We start from the raw sequence: 21,590 nt of genomic DNA on the forward strand, positions 1-21,590 counted from the left end.
GAAGACGGTCAGGGCCCAGGTGGGGCATGAGGAGTTTAGAGCTGGTTGCCGAGGCTCTGGGAAGCCAGAGGCAAGGGATACACCCGGGCATGTTTATGGCTCCCCCAGCTACAGGGGGGAGGTTGGGCGGGGAGGGTAGACTGGAGACAAGGAAGCGGGCAGAGATCCTGGGCCAGAACTGGGGCCACGGAGAGGCAGGGCCTGGACTTCTGGCACCCAGAGGAGCCTCCTCAACTCCAGGGGGCAACAAACAGGGCACTGAGGGAGGCCTGGGGGAGCCCATGGCCCTCATGGGGAGGTGGGGAAGGTGGCCCGCAGAAGGCTGGGGGGTTCACGCCTACTGTCCCTGCCTCGTCGGAAAGATGATGGGACACGTTAGCTGCCAGTAAACCCCAGACCCTCCTTGGCTGCCGGCGACGGCCCCAGGCCCCCGTTGCTTTGGGGGGACTTGTGGTCCGTGTCTCCTGTGTCCCCCAAACACAGGGAGCGTGCAGTGAGGGTGCGGGGGGGGGGGCAGGCCCAGTTCTGGGGCAGCGGGCCGGTACAGCAGGGACTGGCCACGACCCCCCCCTCCCCCCCCCGCCCCGTCCCGGCGCACACAGCTAGCGCTCACGGCCTGGGGAGAAGAGCCCACCCGGCTGCGAAGGGAAGGGGCCCCGGCCGCAGCTCGGGGCGTCGCGTGGTGGAGTGACGGAAGCCACGTGGCGAAGGACCTCGACACTCACAAGAAGACAGATGCGTCCAGGTCCATCGGCTGGAAGACGGTGGGTGCAGGTGAATGCGTCGAGTCAGGGGCGTCTGCCGCTGCACCTTCCCGGGCCTCCCGCCTCACCCGGCATTTTACGGCCCGAGCGCTTTGGAGCCTTACGGTCCCTCGAACGCATCAAGCAAGCTCCCACCTCGGATGTCGGATACCTTGCCCTCTTCTCCGGGGCGCTGCTCCCGCGGCATCGCCAGAGAGAACGGCCCCTCTCCCTAGCTCGGCCCGCTCCCCGACCCCGTCACCCCGCCCTCCTACCCTGCTTGCCTTCTCCACAGCACTCACCGCGATCCTGGGGCACAGACCTCAGTGTGCGGTCTGCTTCTCTTCCCACATCAGCTCCGTGAGGGCGGAGACTCGCTCACAGCTGGCCCCCAGCACCTACCACTGCCTGAACACCCAGGGCACTCGATGGGCATCTGTAGGGTGGACGGATGGACGGATGGGCGGGTGGGTGGGAGAATGAATGAACGAATGAATGAACATGAGGCCTTCTGACCCGAAAGCACCTGTCCACTCCGACTCCACTCTGGGACGCAACGTAGTTAGATCAGGCTCTTTGCACCTCAGCACTACTGGCACGGGGGGCTGGAAAATTCTTCGTCGTGGGGGCTGTCCTGTGCCCCGTAGGGTGTTTGGGGCATCCCTGGACAGTGGCACCCACCTGGGCGGTGACAACAAAAAGACCTCGAGACAATGTTTGCGGGGGGCGGGGGGCCTGCCAAACCGCTGCCAGCTGAGAACCAGTTACACCTTTACTGTCCGTGAGCGACTCTCACAGCTCCCTCCCCCAGAGTCCCCATGGAGAGTAGCCCATCCCCCCCCCCCCCCCACCGCCGCCCCGGGCGACCTCTCCACCCCTGGGAGAGCCACAACTAGAAACTGTAGGCGTTCCTGCTGCCATTTATTGTTTTGTCACATATTTACATTCCGCAGGAAACCTGTCCCGCGTCCGTCCACCAAGGCCTTTCGGTTCCTCACTGGCCGGACTGCTCCAGACCCCCCGGGCGCAGGCTTGAGGCCAAAGCCGGGGGCTGGGGGGTGTCAGACGTTCAGCAGGAGGGGCCGGTGCTCCTCCTCGGTGGCGTCGCTGGGAGGGATTTCGTAAATGACAAACAGGGAGGAGTACAAGCAGCCCAGGAAGGACACCAGGCTAGAGAAATACATGACCCCGTTGGTGCTGCCCACGGCCGAGGTCAGCGGCCCCAGCACCAGGGACACCAGGATCTGGGCCAGGAAGTACTGGCAGCTCAGCAGGGAGATGTCCACGCCCATGCCCCGCCTGGTGCCGTCCGCACCGGACCCTGCAAACTGATCCAGAAGGAGAAACACGTCAGCGGGCCACCTGGACAGCAAGGGGACCTCAGCCCCACGTTTCCTGCAGGCCCAGGGGACCCAGCGGGCTCACATTTTCCAGCGCCGACGTGCGCAGGGAGTTCAGCCAAGAGTTTAATAATATTTGTGTTCAGAGAGATGACGGCAACGAAAAGAATCCGTGACTAACAGGAGTGGAAGGGCCGTGTTCCCACAGGCCCAGGCGGCACAGAGGCTCCCTCTGGCTTGGGGATCTGGCCTTCCCCGGCCTCTCCCCGGAGAGACGGGCACTCCACGTCCCGGCCCGGCCCCCTCCCCAACCTCTGGCCGCCACGATGCCTACGCCACGCTCAGAAACACCCTCTCACGGTCGCCGTGCCTGGTCCTTTGGCCCGGCGCTCGGAGGCCCCGTGGCCTCCACGGTGGGCACGTCTCCCTGCCTCCCACCCGTGCCCCCCACCACCCGCCCGGTGCGGGGAAAACGCTCTCCTTGAGCGGGTCTGCAAGGGTGACGGTGGGAGGGGACAGGGTGGGTCCCCCCGCTGCTCCCCCAGCACAGGCCACCCTCACCCACTGAGGGCAGATGACGCCACCCCCACAGACCGCTCTGGGTGCACCGCCGGGGGGGGCGGGGCCAGCGTGCCGGGCCCGCCTCCAGACGCGGCCGTGGTTGCCTCTGGGATATTGCTAAGCCCCCTCCCCGGGCAAGGCTGTGTCCTCGAGGAGCTGTGGAGGGGCCCCTCGTGTGTCCTGGGGAAACTGTGGCTCCCCGTGGCTACACACGGTTGGCAAGGCCACCGTGGTGGGGAGGTCACGGGTTAGCCCCGAACCTGCAACGGAGCAGAGACTGACAGGACTGTGAGCATCTAGGAGACCCTAGAGCCAGAGTCCCAAGGCTTTGAGCAGCGCGAGGGTGGCCCGAGGCTCTGGGCGTCCCTTGCCACCGGGTGGGGCAGCCTGGCACCGGCCCATCTGCCTTCCCAGTCAGGGGGTCTCCCTCCCCTCTTGGTCCCTTGGGTGCCGTTGGCGCCGGCTGTGGCAGCTCTGCGGGTGCCGGCTGGATGTTCGGGTCGTGCACGGGGCTCACTCTCCAGCCGTCACAGCCTCAGCCCTGCCCTGGGGGAGAGTGCAGACGGGCCACTGCCTGTCCGCGTAGCTGGGAGTCCAGCTGCTGGCGGAGAAGGGGCTGGGAGGGGCCACCGCGGCTACCACCCAGAGGTCCCGGGTCTGGCCCCTTGTAGTGCCTGGGTCTCTGGGCCGATTGGACTTCTCACAAAAAATACTGTGCTCAGAGCCGGCCCCCACTGAGTTCATCAGAGACTCCAAACTCCTTACAACAACTCAGGATGCCTCCTGGGCCGGGCCTGGGGGAGGCGGCAGAGGCCCTGAATAAAAAGGGGGTGCGAAGAAACCCAGGTATCAAGGTGATCTTTTAATGCAGCATTTTAAAATCTCGAAGTTACCGCAAAAAAATCTTGGATGGGAGCATTGTCGGCCCTAAGAAGGAGTGACGGACACGCTGACAGGCCACGCACCTTGAGAACCTGATGCTGAGTGACAGAAGCCAGACACAGAGGCCCCGTGTGCACAATTTCGTTTACATGAAACGTCCCGGACAGGCGAGTGCACAGGGGGCACAAAGTTGACTTGTGGGCGGGGCGGGGGGGGGGTTGCAGTGGAAGGAAGGGGGATGGCTAATGGGTGTGGGGTTTCTCTCGGGGGCGATGAAAATGTTCTGAATCGATTGTGGTGACAGTCGCACAGCTCCGTGGGTACATGGTATGCCGGAAAGGGGTGGACTGTATTGTGTGGTGGGTTCTAGCTCAGTAAGGCTGTTAAAGGAAAATCCATGCTGAACACAACGTCAACATTTTATACAAAGGCAGGACTCGGCTTCCTTCTTTATCCTTCTGCCTCAGACTCCACCGTGGCTCGGCACGGTGCCGCGACTTACCCGGTCTCTGCTTAAAGTCCTGCTACCGCGTTCAGTGCGGGGTTTCGGCACCAATTCCCATCTTTCGAAATACCGCATTCTCCTATCATTGACCTTGATCACTGAGTTTTGTGTGTCCAAGGCGATCCCCTGCTTGCCTCACCTGAGGCCCCGGGTGAACGGGTGACCCCGAAGCCTGACACTGGAGGACGCAAAGGGGCGGGCCTCCCCTTCCTGCCTCCCCGCCCCCCAAGTACCGCCATGAACGGGGAGGCTACGCGCTCAGGTCTGTGCCCTCTGCTGCCGGCCACTTGACATTCTCAACGTGTGAACAGGCCCCTCGCTTTCATGGTGTAGCTGCTCTCAGGCTCATTTCTCGGGGTGTTCAGGGGGTTTCTCCAAGAAGCTGGGGGGTGGGGAGGGTGTGGAGGCCAGGCCCAGGCCGGCCTTTTCAGGACCCGAAGCAGAAAAATGGAAGCACTTACCTTTTTGTTCTGGTAGTAATCGCACAGAAGCGAGTAGGGCAGGGTGCACAGGGTGGAAAATAAAATCCCGTAGGTTATGCAGAGCGACAGGACCACGTACAGGTTCCTGGACAGGGTGGCGAGCCCGGTCCCCAGACCAAAGGCCAGGTAGGCAATGAAGTACAGTGTGCGGATGCTGAGGTATTCTTCTAGCTTCTCGAGAATAGCTGCAGGCCAGAAAGGAGGGTGAGCAGGGGCACCGGCCGGTGGTCCCGGGGACTCCGCTTCCCTGGGCCACCTGCCCCCGGCTGGCCCTCCGGCTGGCAGGCAGCTTGCCCCAGGCCAGAAAGCCCGCGTGGGGGGCCCAGGGTATCAACAGGGTGGTCTCGAGCCCCCCAGCGCTGCTGCAGGGACAGGGGTCTTGGGCCGAAGCCCCACGGGGGCCCAGGGTGTGGGACGGGGAAGTAAAACCATTCTGGGGACGAGCCCGGCCGGTGGCCCGCCTGGCACCGCCTAGAGCTAAGAATGGTTTTTGTATTTGCAAATGGTTTTAAAAACAATCGGAAGGAGACAGATATTTTGTGACACGTAAAAATCATATGAAATTCCAATTCCCGTGACCGCAAAGGAAGTTTTACCGGATCTCGGCCGTGAACACTGGTGAGACAGAAACATCTCATCTGAGGCGGCTCCGAGCCACAGGGGCGGAGCCCAGGGGCTCCCCAGGGGCCACGTGGCCCACAAGGCTGACCTCGCCCACCATCTGGGCCTTGACGGAACACGTGGGCCCACGTGGGCCGACCCTGAGATGGAATTTGCCCAGGCCCCCTGCTGGGATGGTACCCGGCACCCTGCAGGGACCCAACCTGGCTTCCTACGTCCCCTGTGCCCGCCAACGCGAGCCTCGGGGCCATCTCGGCCTCTGGCCTTGGCTCTCCCCACCTGCCTTCTGTTCTTCCCTGCCTCTCCCCTCCCTCTGGACCGGTCGCCCCGAGACTCCACGTGGGAAGGGTGGGGGCGGCAGACAGCACGCCCGTCTGGGGGCGACGTCGATGTTGGGGCCTGGCCCCCACTCTGCCCTCGCTTGCGGGCCTGGCCTGTCCGGCCGCTGGCTTCCTCGGGTCTCGGTGGACACCCGGGCCCTGCCGCGCCGCCCGGCCGACCCCGACGGCTGTTCCACGACTGTGTCCCCCACACCCGGAAGCCACGCCTGTGGTTGCAAAGGCACAACCCTCCCTCCACTCGGCGTACGACCCCGCTAAAGCCATAACTCCCATGGGGGGGTCCCCCACCCGCTTCCCCCCCCCCCCCGGGCGGCGGGTACCTGAGTAGAAGGCGGCGCTGAAGGCATAAATGCACATCCCCCAGCAGCCCATGGTGACGCCGCTGTTGTATTTCTGATATTGTTCCGACGTGTGCGGGGCTTTGGGGTCTCCCTGAAACACCACCTCACCCATGAAGTCCGTGTAGAAGAGCAGCATTCCCTCGAACGACAGCCACCCTGGGAGGAGGGAGGGGCTCATGACCACCGGCCCGGACCCTGGCGTGGCCCCGTCTTTCCCCAACGGGGTTTTACTGATCGTCAAAGGAACACAGCGCCTTCGTCGCTTGGCAACTTAAAGAAGAAATTACCTATAGCCTTGCCACCCAGAGGTCACTTGACCTCTGTTAAGATTTTATAAGTTCCCTTCTAGCCTTTTGAAAGCAAATACGCATCCTTATAAAAACACAAGCTCTGGGGCGCCCGGGTGGCTCAGTCGGTTGAGCGTCTGGCTTTGGCTCAGGTCATGATCTTGCGGTTCACGGGATCGAGCCCCGCGTCGGGCTCTGTGCTGACACCTCGGAGCCTAGAACCTGCTCGGGATTCTGTGTCTCCCTCTCTCTCTGCCCCTCCCCTGCTCACACTCTGTCTCTCTGTCTCTCTGTCAAAAATAAACATTAAAAAAAATTTAATTATTAAAAAAAAACACAGCTCTGTTGCTTGAAAGATGCTATTCTGTTCTTTCTCTAAACATTATTGCCCCAAGGAAAGCGAGTCGCTCACTCCCTCTAAATGCCTCATCCTGTTCCCCACTCGCCTCTCTGCAAGGGAGACAAGAAAATGCCTGTGGAACCGCAGCCACAGGCATGCGAGGGGGGGGCAGTTCACTGAGTGAGAGAAAGGCGTCAGGAAGCGCAAATGTCGATACGGGCCCACTATCGCCGAGGAGACTGAGGGCTCCTTCAGTCCACCTTCAGTAGCACAAGGGGGGTGGCATTTATTGGACCTCTTGAGCCCCAGTAATTATCATGCACAACTTCCTATGCTATTAAAATTCTTCAGTAGCCCCATATTAATGGCAGCAAAATATTGCACCAGGCGGACACGCCATTAATACATTTAACCCCTCTCCTCTCCTATTGTTCGTTTATACTTCCTGCACTCCCTGCCCCTGCTTCCCAGCTTCTGGCCATTATAAATCATGCTGTAATTAATACCTGGAACACAGATTATTTTTTTCCTAAGGAGACTTCACGCCCAGCACGGAGCCCAACGCAGGGCTCCAACCCACAACCCTGAGATCAAGACCTGGGCTGAGATCGAGAGTCAGACGCTTAACCAACCGAGCCACCCAGGTGCCCCTGGAACATACATTCTTGATAAAATTTCTGATGATGTTCTTGCAAAGAACACCAAGCAGGGCCACTGGGATAAAGGTTATGGGCATTCTCAACATTCTTGGCTGTTGCCGGGGCGCCTGGGTGGCTCAGTCGGTGAAGCATCCGACTTCGGCTCAGGTCATGATCTCATGGTTCGTGGGTTTGAGCCCCGCGTCGGGCTCTGTGCTGACGGCTCGGGGCCTGGAGCCTGCTTCCGATTCTGTGTCGCCCTCTCTTTCTGCCCCTCCCCCACTCGGGTTCTGTCTGTCTCTCTCTCTCTCAAAAATAAACATTAAAAAAAAGGATTCTTGCCTGATGCCAAATTGCCTTCTAGAAAGTCATCCTGATTTATGGCCCACGATGTTTGAGAGCCTAGAGCATCTCAAATGCTTAATCAGCCTCAGAGGTTCAACGGCCCTACAGCAAGGAGGTACCACATGGAATGAGGTGAGAGCCAGGGCTTTTTCCGTGGCGATCGGAATGCCAAGGCCGGTGGGTTCAAGGCCGGTGCCGGGCACAGCCGGGCACGTGTGAGTGTCGGCACACATGTCCATCCCGGCTCTAAGAACAGGACAGCAGTGAGGCTCAAACGGGCTTAAGACACAACTCCCCCCAGCGGCACTTCACTGTGAATTGTCCCAGGAGCTTTTGGTAACGAGAATCCGGGCTCCGTGGAGACCCCGCGTCCCGCTCGGGGGAAGGGGTGCGCCTCGATTCGGGGCTACCTGGCCCTTCCTGGAGAAAAGCCCCCTCGGGCAGCCCCACGCCACGTCCTGCCCTTGGTGGCATCTCAGGAGTCCTGAACTCATGGGAGATGACCCACCAGCCCGGGACGTGGCTCTCTGGGAGGCCGGCGGGGGAGGGAGCGGCCCGGGTCAGAGGGCCGCGTCCCCGCCGCAGAGCGAGGCGGGGACACGGAGGCACCGGGAGGTTTGCCAAGAGCTCACCCAGGAAGTGGTTGACGCAGAGATTGCGAAGCGCCTTGGGCATGTTGCAGATGGTGACACACAGGTGCCTCATGGACAGAGGCTGCCCCGACGGCTCGCTGGAGCCCGCCAGCTCGCTCTCGTACTTGACGCCGTTCAGTAAAATATTTGCCACCTGTGGAGGAAGCCACACAAACCTCCTCAACGGAGCAGCAAGTCGCGGCCGCCACGCCGAGGCGCGGATGTCGCCGCGACGAGAAAGTGAACGAGAGACACGCGCGCGCGGGGGCCCCGAAGGTCCGCCTTCCCGGGCGGGGCCAGCCGAGCGCCGAGCGCCGCCCTGAACGACAGGGCCCACGTCAGGTCATCTCTTCTGGGACGTGGCGCAGCTGGGAACAGAGCCCCGTGTCGGGCGCGCCCCCGCCTAGGCCCCAGGGCGGGAGATCCGTGCCACGGAGCGCGAGGGAACACCTCGTCGGACGTGAAACACACTTGAAATACAAGAAATATGGGTCAGTTCAAATCCAGATGGTACAGAAGTCCCTTCTCTTCCGCAACAGCGGGGGGTAGAAGACTTCGTGCCCGGTGACCGGGGAATCTGTTTAAAACTCTTTATCCACACGGAGGCCAAGTGAGCAGGTGCAGGGAGCGGACACGCTTACCTCGGCCCTCGGGGGGCGGGGTGGGGGGTGGTCTAGATTTCTCTCTGGGGCCTGGGAGCACCGCTCCCCCCGGCAAACAGCAAACGTGCTCGCTGATCCGGTTTGCGAAGTCCTCCTGGGACGAGAAGGTGTCAACGCCACGGTCGCCCTGCCTGGGCCGCTGGTGTAGACACCAGCCGGGTGACCTAACGGTTGTGCGAGCAGCGAGGGGCGGGAAGAGACGCCCTCCCCCCCCCCCCCCCCCCCCCCCCGGCTCCGGGCAGGACCTCGTGCTGCGGTCAGCTCCCGGACATTCCAAGTGGGGACGCCGAGGAGGCCAACAGCCCATGGCACCGGCCCCCCGGGCAGCCATGCCCACCGAGCTTGTCACCCGTTTCTGCCGGAGGAAGACCACTGACATCACACTCGTGCCCGCTTGAGGCTGGGCGTGTTTATATTTAGCTCCGGATGCTTCCTCTCCTCGAAGAGCTGACTCACAAATTGTACTACACCGAGCACGGAAATAGAAGGGACTCAAGTGAGATTTTCAATCATAACTAAAGAGCTGTATCGAGAAGGCAGTTTGAATTTTTTTGTTTTGGAACAGCATAGGCTGGCCGGGGATCGACAAAAGTTCTGACCGATTGCTCCGATGTCATCAATGAACGAAGAGAACGCCCTTGACCTGAGCGATTAGAGAAATCTCTCTCTTCTGACAATAAGGGGATGTCCTGACCCTCTAGTGACTTCGGGTTCTTCAAACCTTTCCCAGATCTGGACCCTGGAGACGTGCTCCGTGCTGCCCACGGGGGAGCCTCGAGACCTCCCCTCAAGGAGGTCACGCACCTGCCCGGCACCCTGCCTCGGGGCGAGAGGACGGTCGCCCTTACGAGACGATGGAGACCCACGAAGACTGACTAAGCCCTAGCGCCCCGGAGAAAAGCAGACGAGACCCACAGGCGCACTCGAGGACGGAACAACGAAGAGAAAAGGAACGGCCGCCTCGACACGTGTCTCCAGTCCGCCTCCCTCTGAGTCAGGGAGTCCGTCGGTCCTCCCGGGCGCACAGAGGGGCCGCCTGGCCGGGGGACAGCCCCGTGTGGGTGCACTTCACGGGGACACGCAGCCCTGCCGTCAGGCAGACACGTCAGCAGGCCACGCTTCCGAGCCACCCGGCCTTCAGGACGGCCCGCCTTCCGCGCGCCTGTGCGGGCTGAACACGGTTGTACGGGGCTCCTGCCCGGGCAACTCCGAGTTCTTACTGACATTCTCGCTCACCCTTGGCACAGGCGGGCCGCGGAACTATTATGGGTCCTGCATCTGACGAAATACCTTCCTGTTATTTCAAGCAGCCTCAAGACAACAGAGTCCGACGGCGGTTAAAATCCCGCCTTATCAGCCGGTGGCCCTGCAGCCGATCCGACGTGTACTAAGTACAACGCAAACAGCCTTCCGGAAGGTTCTCGGCCTGCACAGACCCTGCCACGCACTGCCTTTTAGAATGCAGAGTCCTGAGAGCTTCTGGGGCGGCCGGCAGAGGCCGGACGCCGGGAGAGGGACGCAGGGAGGGCCCGGAAACGCCTGCCAGATTTTCCGTTCGGTGTCCACCTTTGCGGGAGACTGGCGGGCAGCAGGTTCGCGCCGCCAAGGTGGGGGGTGGGTGTGGGGGGGGAGCAGGAGGGGCTGCAAATGCAGATGCTTGCAACAGGCTCGCTGCAGCCTCGTCCTGGCCTGGGTGGCCTTCGGGCAAACGTGGCCGCATCTCAAAGGAGTGTCCCTTTAATGGTGGCCCATGTATTAAGCCATCGATGGGCCCGTGACAGACACCCTGAACTCCCTCGTGGCGGGGGGGGCCGTCTCTTCACCGACGCGTGGGGCTTGTCTATTTAGATCCGCAGACCTTCTGATCCCCCCCAGCAGGGAGGGCTCCGGATGTCTTTCCAGAGCGACAACCCCTCTCCATCTAACTGGGGGCTGGGGGGGCGGTGGACAACACACAGTGACAACACACGCTGACCCGTGGTCCCCCTCACCCTGACTTTTACCTGCTGACTGAAGGTCACGTTCCTCCTCCGGCTGGTTTCGGGGCCCCCTCCTCCGGCCGCATCCGGGATGGCCAGGGTCTGGGGTCTCTTCAGGATCCCGGCCGATCGCGGTTTGGGGGCGTCCAGGGAGCCCACCCTCAGCACGTCCCCGTCGGGGCCGGCGGCCAGCGCCACCTCCCGCCTGTCCCCGAGGCCGCGGTCCTGGCGGTAGAAGCCGTCGGGGGCCCGGGGGAAGCTGAGGCTAATGGCCTGTGGCGGGGCGCTGCTGGGGATGGCCAGGTAGTTGTCGTGGCCACCCGTGAAGCAGTCGATGAGCACGCTGTCGATGTTGGAGGTGGCGAAGGACGAGGCGAACTCGTTGATGCCGGTCAGGGAGCCGTCCCTGCTGGTGAAGCTGCCGTACTTGGGCGTCAGGGGGCTGAGCGGGGAGATGGGGCTGGAGAAGCTGGCGTACAGGCTGGTGGCCGGGTGGCAGGGGAGGGGCTCGCCGGCCCCCTCCTCGCACAGCATGGGCGGGGAGGGCGGCAGGGGGAGGCTGGGGCTCTTCATGGTGGCCTTCTTCTCGCCGGGGGGCCGCAGGGGTCTCTCGGGGATGCTGACCAGTGTGAGGACGGTGGTGATGCTCAGGGTGACCGCGGTGAAGATGTAAATGACCCTCAGCTGCCCGCCCAGGGCTCTCCCGAAGCTGGTTTTGTCCCAGTGGATGCCCCCGACCACGTACCCGAATCCTCCTCCGAGGCCTGCGGAGAGAAGCGGGGTTAGGTCCCCGGGGCCGGGAAGGCCCTCAACGGTCGCGGTTCCAGACCATCGTTCTGGAAGAGTAAGGACCGTGGTTCTTACTCAGGTTGCTTACTCAAGTGTGTGCGTGTGTATGTGTGTGTGTGTGTGTGTGTGGCGGGGGAGGGGGGACCACGTGGCCACCCTGTGTCTTGCTCGCCCGATGCCAGCATCCTCATACACGGCCACCATTAAGAGTCACCCCTAAAGGTGACCGAGGACGGCCACCCTGGTGACTGGCTCTCCGGGTCCGCGGGCCACCGGGACACAACAGGGCTGCGGGAATCCGGTCCTTTCCTCTGCTCCCGCTTGCTGTATCCCAAGGCCTCCAGGAACAGGTAAAGGGCAAACTGATTTGTGCAGCACAACGTTAAAATGCAGGCAATGCCGCGTTGCAACCGGCCCCCGGCACGGCATATACTCACCTCCAGAAAGTGCTGCTCCCCCGACCCCCCAGATCCCCCCACATCCCAGCGCCCCCCCCCCCCCAGGCCCCTTCGCCGCTGCACTGTGGGTCTCGTGTGTTATCTGGAGCCTGTCTACTGGTTGGGAGGCGAGTCTGTTTACTTCTGCTGCTGAAGAGGAACCTGCTTCCCCGCAGCATGTGGGCTCTCTGGCTGCCCTCCGCTTTGGGGGCAAGCAGCCACTGTTAAATAGTAACTCTTTAAAAAAAAATTATTGGGGCGCCTGGGTGGCTTAGTCGGTTAGGCGTCCGACTTCAGCTCAGGTCATGATCTCAGTTTGTGAGTTCGAGCCCCGCGTCGGGCTCTGGGCTGACGGCTCAGAGCCTGGAGCCTGCTTCCGATTCCGTGTCTCCCTCTCTCTCTGCCCCTCCCCCGTTCATGCTCTGTCTCTCTCTGTCTCAAAAATAAATAAACGTTAAAAAACAAATTTTTTTTTTTAATAAAAAAATTATTAATTTTTCAGAGAGAGCAGGGGAGGGGCAGACAGAGACAGGGACAGAGGATCCGAAGCGGGCTCTGCGCTGACAGCTCAGAGCCTGGAGCCTGCTTCTGATTCTGCCTCCCCCAGTCGCGTTCTGTCTGTCTCTCTCAAAAATAAATAAACATTAAAAAGAAATTAAAAAAAAAAAAAGAAACACAGAGAAGGAACTATTGAAAAACTGGACAAAGGACTCGCATGTCTAATGTCTGTTTCTCCAACGAAGACATACAGATGGCCAATAAGCACATGGAAGGACGCTCAACTTCACGAGCGTTTAGGGGAATGCAGATCAAAACACAACGAGATTCCACTTTGCACCCATCAGGATGGGTCGTATCAGGAAAAAAAAAAAAAAAAAAGAAAAGAAAAAAAACAGAACATGACAAGGGCCGCCCGGGAGATGTGGTGACATCGGAGCCTTTGTGCTTTGCTGGTAGGAGGCAAAATGATACAGCTGCCACGGGGCACAGTGTGGAGGTTCCTCAAGAAATTTAAAAGAGAAATACCGTAAGATCCAGTAATTCTACTTCCGGGTTCATACCCCAAAGAACGAAAGCAGGGTCTTGGAGAGTTATCTGCACACCCGTGTTCGCGGCAGCAGTATTCACAGCAGCCGAAATGTGGAAGCTACCCCATGTCCATCAACGGGTGAGCGGATAAGCGAGACACGATCTGTACTCACAACGGGATGTTATTCAGCCTGAAACGGGAAGGAAATTCGGACACCCGCTACGACATGGATGGACATTACCGAAGTGAGATAAGCCCAAACCCCGCACTGGTCCTGCCGAGACCCCTCCAGAAGTTCCCTGGACCCGCAGCCACACGGGTGTATGAATAGAGTCTGGCGGTGGCATTTTCTAGAAGAAGCGACAGAGAAGCCGTCTGCCCCCGTGTCGCACAACAAACGGGAGGACACCGATTCACGCCTCCCGCCCCTCCGTCCGGGTCCCGCACGGCCCCGTCTTGTCACGTCTTTCCCTTGACATTGACAAACACCTTCCACCTCTATTTTAAATGGGATTGTCTTAGTCCGTTTTATGCTGTAACAGGATACAGGTTTTATATTGAGAAAGCTGGGAATACTGGTTTGTATGGGATAGTTTGATAACCAAAGAGCACCCTGAATTCTCTTACTGCTCTGCGGTGAATTCTCTGGAAGTTTTCACCCGCCCCGTCGCTGAGCCCATTGCTGATAACCCTCAAAGCAACAACTTTGAGTGGCTGGACCCACCAAGGTCCCAGCTGAGGCTGAACAAGGCGAAACTGGGCTGTCGGCCATGCGCTCAATGGCACTGAATCTGTGATATACATTCCAAGGGTGTCTTTAAATAGAAACACATAAAACAAGTTTAGGTATTGATTGGTTGATGAAAATGTGACCAGAGGTTCACAGGGAGCTAACCCTGTACTTTTCCTTGGGGCAGTGACTCGGTATTGGCTAATTCAGGCTTCCTGGCGACTCTGTAGAACGTAACTACTCGAACCATGAGAATAAACTATACATAAGGCTATATATACACAGATAGTTACGTACACACATTTATAGCTATATCTATAGCTCATACACATATACGCATGTATCAGCATTATATATTATTACTAAAATATATCATCTGAGATATATATTTTCTTCTTTTTAAGTATATTTTATTTTATTATTTTTTTTTTTTTGTTTATTTATTTTTGGGACATAGAGAGACAGAGCATGAATGGGGGAGGGGCAGAGAGAGAGGGAGACACAGAATCAGAAACAGGCTCCAGGCTCTGAGCCATCAGCCCAGAGCCTGATGCGGGGCTCGAACTCCTGGACCGCGAGATCGTGACCTGGCTGAAGTCAGACGCTTAGCCGACTGCGCCACCCAGGCGCCCCAATTTTATTTTTGAGAGAGAGAAAGAGGGAGCGGGGGAGGGCCAGAGAGACAGGGAGGGAGAGAATCCCAAGTGGGCTCCGCGCTGTCAGCATAGAACCCTATGCGGGTTCGAACCCACGAACCACGAGATCGTGACCGGAGCCGAAACCAAGAGTCGGCCTCATAACCCACTGGGCCCCCAGGCGCCTCTGAGACATAGTCAGTCACCTCAGTGGTCATCTGTATGTGCGAGTTCAGCCCCCCGTGCCCCCGCGCTGTGGACACCTACCCGCCAGGAGGGCGTGGATGTTGAGGCCGCGGTCCTGGTCGGCGGGGCCGCACACGTCCATCATGTAGGCGTGGCTGGGGTTGTCTGCCGAGTCCGCGCTGAAGTCCACCAGCACGACCCCGCACACCGTGAGCAGGAGGCCCCACTTGTGGTTGTCAGCCGAGTCGGCCAGCGCCGCGCCCAGGTCCCTGCCGTTGAGCAGGAGCGAGAGGCCCAGCAGCGCCCCTGCGGACAGAGAACCGACGTGACCGGAGGAAACGCGGAGCAGCCCGGGGCTCGAGTCGAGCATCTTTAGGGCCCCGGAGAATTCCTCTGTAATCAAACTTCAAGCAGAGCCCATCGGAAAAGTCACCCACAGACTCACCATATACATATATATATATATACTTTTTTTTTTTCGGCTTGGGTCGGGGTTTTTTATTTTGTCAAGCAGAGCAGGAACGACATCCACGTTATTAACTCACTCTTAAAAAATCAAAGTGATGTATTCTCACAGTGACCTCGGGCCAGGCTAGGGGTGCGCCCTGCCCCCACACCCGAGAAATGATCTGTATATCCCTGCTTCGGTCACCAATGGTCTAGGTTTTGCTAAGAGGAAGCAGTTGGGGCCTTTTTTCCTTTCCTTTCCTTTTTCTTTCTTTTTTTTTTTTCCACTTTATTTCAATTCCAAAACGACAGACCTATAGCCAGGACAAGAATGAAAGGGCGTCTCCTTCCAAACCTTGAGGTACATCGGTCACTCCAAGCACCCAACAGTGGCTGCAGTAGGAATCCTGAAACAGAGCAGGCCAGTGGTCATTGCGGGGGTCCCCACGGCACCCTGGGATGGACAGTGAGGGAGACTCATCACACCCCTCAAACACCTGCACCCCTGCGTCCCGGGGCAGCAAAAGAACAGACGCTAAAACTCGGAGTACACAGCCCTAAGCTCGGAAAGCAAAAGACAGAGTCTTGGGAAAGCTCAGCTTCCCGCCCCCCTACATTTTCTAGTCAGGGCCCCCCTAAGGCCCTAAGCAGCCACGACCTTCCTTGGGAATCCAAGAAATTCCAGGACCTCCCAGCCCCAAACCACAGGAAGCTTTATCGCTTGGATCCTCCAATGACAGCTCCGTGTAAGATGGTGGGAATCCTCGGGGTCTGCGAAATTCCTGTTCTGTAGTCTGGTTTCGACAGAGTCCCTTAAAATATGGGGTGTGACGACGACCATACCTGTGTTTTCCCACAGCCCCAAACTAACGAGTGGAACTTAACTCTCGTTCCTCCCTTGGCCCCTGGGGCCCCTCTAGCTGCTTCGACTCGGGCTTCCGGAAGCTTCCAGAGGTTTCCGGAGGCCATCCGCCATCGGGGCTGAGCTGGGGCTCACCGAGGATGGGGCTGATGAACCACACCAGACTGTAGAGCTGGTCGGGCAAGCCCATCTGTAGGAGCACGGGGGTCACATACGCTGTCTCCATGGCATAGCTGAACTCGATGCCGAAGAGAATACAGCCATTGAAAAGCAGCTCCCGGAAGGACCTCTGAGGGTGCAGGTCCCCAAAGTCCACCAGCTCGATGGGACATGGGGTGTTGGGGGGCGGGGGCGGGGAGGGACGAATGTACTTCCTCCTCTTGGGGTGTCGTTTGAAGTTGTTGGCTCGGTGGCTGATGTGCCGGGTCACGGACCCCGTGTAGCCAGAGATCTGAGACCTCCAGAAGTCCTGAGGAGCCAAAGTGGGGAGCAGAGCCTCTCCCGGAGGGGTGCCGCTCGCCGGGGGGATCATCGTAGGGGGGGCCGGTGCGAGTGCCTGCGGGGAAAGCCCGTTTGGGGGTGACGGTGACTCACCAGGGCCTCCACCACAAGAGTTGATTTTTCCAGGTGGATCCCTCCCACCACCGCCCCCCCCCCCCAAGCTGGCACCTGCTCGTCCTTCTCATTTGAGAACGGATGAGTTCACGGTGCAGAACCCTTAGAGTCAAACGCTGTGCCCCCCGAAGTAGAGCCTACTGCTTGCGGGTGATGTCACCGGGCCTCAGTTTTGACTCAGTGCAGCTCCTGCTCAGGAGACCAAAGCTGACGCTGTCCCCCTGCCCAGAGGGAGGACCCCAGCCCTCAGGTCCCTGCGCTGAAGTTCAAGGGGACCGACCCCGCCCCCTTGGCTCCACGAGGAGGAGTGGAAGCATCCAGGCTATTTTAGGACCTGCAGCCCATTCTGGGAACTATTTTTGCCTTTCCCTGCAGGTCCCAGGGGAGCCCCGCGGCAGGGACAGGCTTGGGGCAGGACCCACCGACACACACCCTGAGTGCACGGTCGGGGGACAGTCCTTCCTTCGTGCGATGGAAAGTCGCAGCGGTCACCTTGCCTAACGCTTACGTCTACTCTTCCCAGGAGGCTGGGGCCCTTGCCTAAAAGCAGATGCATGAATTTAATTCAAGGCCTTTCCTTACGGCACCAATGGGTGAGTGAATTTGTAGTCAAGTCAGGAGAACGGAGACTTTTAGCGTGTTTGAAAATGCTCTCTTTAAAGAAATAAACCAAACGCCCTGAATAGGAATACAATTTACAAAAAAAAAGAAAAGTGAAGAACAAAAAGAAGCAGGGGGGTGAGAAATGGATCCCCACCCCCCGCCACCCCCACCCATCCTCAAATCACTTTTTGGAGCAATCTTCACAACGCCCAAGCCCCAGGTGGGAAGTCAGCAAGGGCGCAGCCTTCTTCCCGCTCCCTGGGGTCAGTAGCAATCCGCCACGCGGACACCTGCTCCTGGTCATGCAACTGCCCTTCACTGCTTTGGGATTAATCTAGATGTTGGAAGAATGGATTCCAGTATGTTGACCTGTGCATTTTGGCCAACGTCAGTTTTACTAAGCCTAGGGAGAGGAAGGCTACCAAAGTCGGAGGGAAAGAGGCAGATAAAAACGCAAGAGGGGCACCTTCTAGGATTACGCCTGGCCTCTGGGACAGCTCACCCCATCTGCCTCGCAGAAAAGCAACTGCCTACATTTCCTTTGAAGTCCTTCCTGAGAAGCAGGTCCCAAACTCAAGACAACACCCCCCAACATTGACCAACTTCCTGCCAAGGACACTTGTTATTTACCAAGATAAATATTATAAGCTTTTTTTTTCAAAATTACTTTTAAAAAATGTTTTTATTCATTTGAGAGAGAGAGAGAGAGAGAGAGAGAGAATGAGCAAGGGAGGGGCACAGAGAGAGGGACAGAGGATCCAAAACAGACTCTGGGCTGTCATCACAGAGCCTGACACGGGATTCGATCTCACCAACAATGAGATCATGACCTGAGCCAAAATCAAGTGTCGGACACTTGACTGAGCCACCCAGGCACCCCTTTCAAAATTACTCTTAAGCTTTAAAAATGAGGCCCTTATTTCTGACGTTAACTCACCGCCTTCCACCACACCGTCACTAATCCATAACTTCCTTATGAAGCTCTTCAAAATGCCTCATCACTCCAGATTTGTATCCTAGACTCCACCCCCTACCCCACCTGCTCAGGGATTATCTTCCTTCTGTTCAGAAGACACGAACAGCGGAAGTGATTTTCTTTAGAGACACCCTGGCAGGATCCAGAGCACCGTGTTAACCCACCAACCCATCCACCCACCTACTTATCCACCCAACCATCCACATGCACCCCACACATCCACCCCGTGATCTTCTAATCCACGCACCCACCTTTCCAACATGCATGCATGCATGCATCCACCCTTCCAAACATCCACTCTGATCCATCTGTCCATCCATGCATCCATCCGTCCATGCATCCATCCATCCATGCATGCATCCATCCTTCCAAGCATCCATCCAAGCATTCATCTATCCACCCCTACCCATCCCCCACTCATCTACTCATTCACCCTTCTACCCATCCATTCATTCACCAACCTACCCATCTTCCCATTTGGCTGGGTACTAAGTACCAAGACACTGAGATCAGAGAGACAAAAGAAAGACAAAATTCCTGCCCCTGAGTTGGGTGGGAAGTGGAGGGAAGGAGTTCTAAGCAGTGGGAACCACCTGTGTAAAGGAGAAGTGTGTGCAACAGTTGGGCACCGTGTCAGCATGGTGGGAGATGAGGCCACTGGGAAGGGATCAGCTGATGATGCAGGGCCTTGTGGCCCTGCTAAGAGATGCATTTCACACCAGGATGACGGGGACGGATATACCCAGAGACCCAGTCTACTCTTGCCTCTGTGGCTTATCTTATGGCCTCAGAAAAATCCCACGCTATGTCCAAAACAAAAGCAGATATACCTAAGAACTATGTAGGCAGGTAGTACTTCATTAAAAACACGATCCATTTGTGACAATTAAGTCAAGCTTTTTTTGTTTTTAAAGCTAAACTTCTTGATTGTGCTCTTCCTATTCTAGCTCAGGCCCTTGGACATAGTAAATATTCCAGAAAAATCTGTCCTTTGGCCAGTCTTGCCTTTAAAAACCCAGGTGGCTGTTAGCATTCTCCGGAGCGTCACTCTCTCGTTAAAACCACAGAAACCAAGAGCCCATTGGAACACCACTTAATCAGACCATCTCCTTGAAAGTCAGAAGGAAGACCTTTGGCACAAGTGTATGGGGAGCTTGACCTGACCCCACCCGCCCGGTCATAGCCCCACATCCACAGCAGTGACTAACTCCCTCTCTGCCTCTCCGCCATCGCTCTTTCCTATAAGCATGTTACCCCCATAGAGTGAACTTAAGTGCACGGGCATTAGAAACCTTGCCTTTCATTTTGGAATGAAGAACCATGGGCCACCCTGGAAGAATTTCAGATTCAAACCGCATACAGTAGAAGCATATTTTTGAAAAGCGGAGACTGTTCAACCTTTCTTAGAATGAACTCTGTGGATAACCCATGTCTCTACCTGTGATGTGACCACTTCACCATCACCTGCCCGCCACCCCCAGCTCTAAAACACAGCCTGCAGCCTGTCCTAGTGAAAGGGAGACCCTAACACCCCTGCCTTACCGCCCACCCCCCGGCATCTAAACCAGAAATGAAACCTGGACTTGAAGAAGTCTTCCCTGATTTTCAAATTTTGGGGCCAATGTTACTATTTTCATTCCAAAAATACATTTACTAAACGCTGTCCATGAAAGTTCATTCTAAGAAGAATGTTTGAAATTAATTTTTGAATGTTATAAGAAATGAAAGTGAAATTTAAAATAATGAAATAGAATTTTGATACATGAATACCAATATTTACCAATCTTGCCATCTTGCTCATCATATGAGCATTCAGTCCAAAAAAAAATCTGTATGTCTATACTTATATCTATATGTCTATATCTATATCTATATCTATATCTATATCTATATCATCTCCCTGGACCCACAAAAGTTATATGCTGGGCCCACTGTGCTTCTAGAATACAAAGGATGTTTCAAGTAATGAATCCTTCAAACTGTGGAATGGGAAGATTAAGTGGCAAATGATTCATAAACATAAACAATGCCCATGCCATTTGAATGCTGAAAGTTACCCCACTATGAGCCAAATGATTTCCTCATTTCTTTCTCCTCTTCTTTATATGACACAGGTTTCCCGCCTGGGGTCACACGGGGCCACATCCCTTCCCCGCTCTCCCTTCCGTCAGCTCTCAAAGTTAATACTTGAAGGAACCATCCCCAGGCCAGCAAAGGGCTGCGGGGACCGAGGGGGTGTATTTAACGAGCTGGTTACTGAATTGCGGCCATTCCTCACTTTTGCTCTCTGGAATTCGGCCCCTCCCTGACAACCAACTGATCCAGAAACCCCTGGTCAGGTGCACACCGAACTTGGGTTTCATTAGCGCCTGATTCTCCTTCCCTATAAAGGCCGAAAAACATAAACATTATGGTAACCCCAGAAATAACCCGAGAAGTTTATTGATGAGGTTGGAATGAACTGAATTGCTCTAAGCCTCCTGTTTCAACCGTGGCAAGAAAGCAGAAACCCTGGGCCGTAAACTCATCATAAACTCAATCCTGGGATGCTGACAGAGGTCCTACCACAACCCCCTGCCAGCAGGAGGGTTCAGCCTCAGGCGGGAGGCAAACCGGAAGCTGATGACACCTGCCCAGGTGACCCGGGATCAGGCCTCCGGCACCAATAGGCACCGCGCAAGCCTGGGGCAGGTCCCAGTGTGTGCCAGGGTGGAATCAATCCTGTCACCCGGCGGCCGCCCTCCTCTGGGCCGAGGGTTCCGCACCCAGGGCGGGGGCCAGGCCGGGGCTCCCTTTACAGGTCAATCAATTAGGCATCAAGGAAGAACAAAGGTCTCCGTGCCAACCTCCAGCCCCCCGGTCGTGGCACTGTGACTACCCGGGGGTCGGGGGGGAGGGGGTGGCCTACGCCGCGTCGCTCCGGCGCAAAGCCCGGCAGCTGTGCGGGGGGGCGCGGGAGGAGATGGGGGTACCTGCGGCTCGAGACAGGAGGCATCCCCTTCCGAGGCCGGGCTCCCGCCTGGCCCGCGCGCAGCTCGGGTCCCCGCCCGGCAGCCCCCGGCCCGCCGCTGCGGCTGCAGCATCACCCCGCGGGGCGGGGCCGTGACGTCACCCTGCATCCCGCGCCGCCCGCGGCCCCGGTACCCGCAGCGCATCCTTAAAGCGGCACCGCCCCGCCTCGGCCCGCACCCCTGCCGCCGCCGGGAAAGCCCCGGGCCCTCCACGCGGGAGAGTACGATTTCAGTTTAGGAACGGGTTGGTGGAAGACGGAAGATGTTAACACGATGTGCTGCAATATCTTCCTAGGCCCACGAGGTCTCCTTTTTATTATTATTACTGTTACTCATTATTATTTTATAAAACACACACTCGTGTTGGCTGATCCTTGAACCACCGGGTGCTCCAGGCACTGTGCCCACTGCACAGAACGGGTAAGTCGGTCCCGCCTACAACTTCTGTACTGCATTCCCCTAGGCCCTTAACGTGTACCAGGGCCTTCTCCGCGTGGCTGTTCTAGGGACTGGGGTCATAGCAATGGCCAAAACAGACCAAAGTTCCTGCCCCTGTGGCGCAACATCGTA

At 57.6% G+C, this 21,590-nt stretch overlaps 1 protein-coding gene across 1 annotated transcript; it reads right to left on the bottom strand.

Annotated features, from left to right (window-relative positions):
- Positions 1-1,664: 1,664 nt before the first annotated feature.
- SLC45A1 (solute carrier family 45 member 1) lies at positions 1,665-21,068 on the bottom strand. The gene is made up of 9 exons (XM_047873829.1): positions 20,982-21,068; positions 15,951-16,371; positions 15,268-15,360; positions 14,588-14,812; positions 10,724-11,463; positions 8,059-8,212; positions 5,796-5,972; positions 4,493-4,698; positions 1,665-2,071 (listed from the first exon to the last, which is right to left on the bottom strand). Exons 2-9 carry the CDS (start codon positions 16,345-16,347, stop codon positions 1,805-1,807), a joined length of 2,259 nt encoding a protein of 752 aa, XP_047729785.1. The 5' UTR covers positions 16,348-16,371; positions 20,982-21,068; the 3' UTR covers positions 1,665-1,804.
- Positions 21,069-21,590: the final 522 nt, after the last annotated feature.

The sequence above is a fragment of the Prionailurus viverrinus genome, chromosome C1 (genome assembly GCF_022837055.1).
Source record: "Prionailurus viverrinus isolate Anna chromosome C1, UM_Priviv_1.0, whole genome shotgun sequence".
NCBI lineage: Eukaryota > Metazoa > Chordata > Mammalia > Carnivora > Felidae > Prionailurus > Prionailurus viverrinus.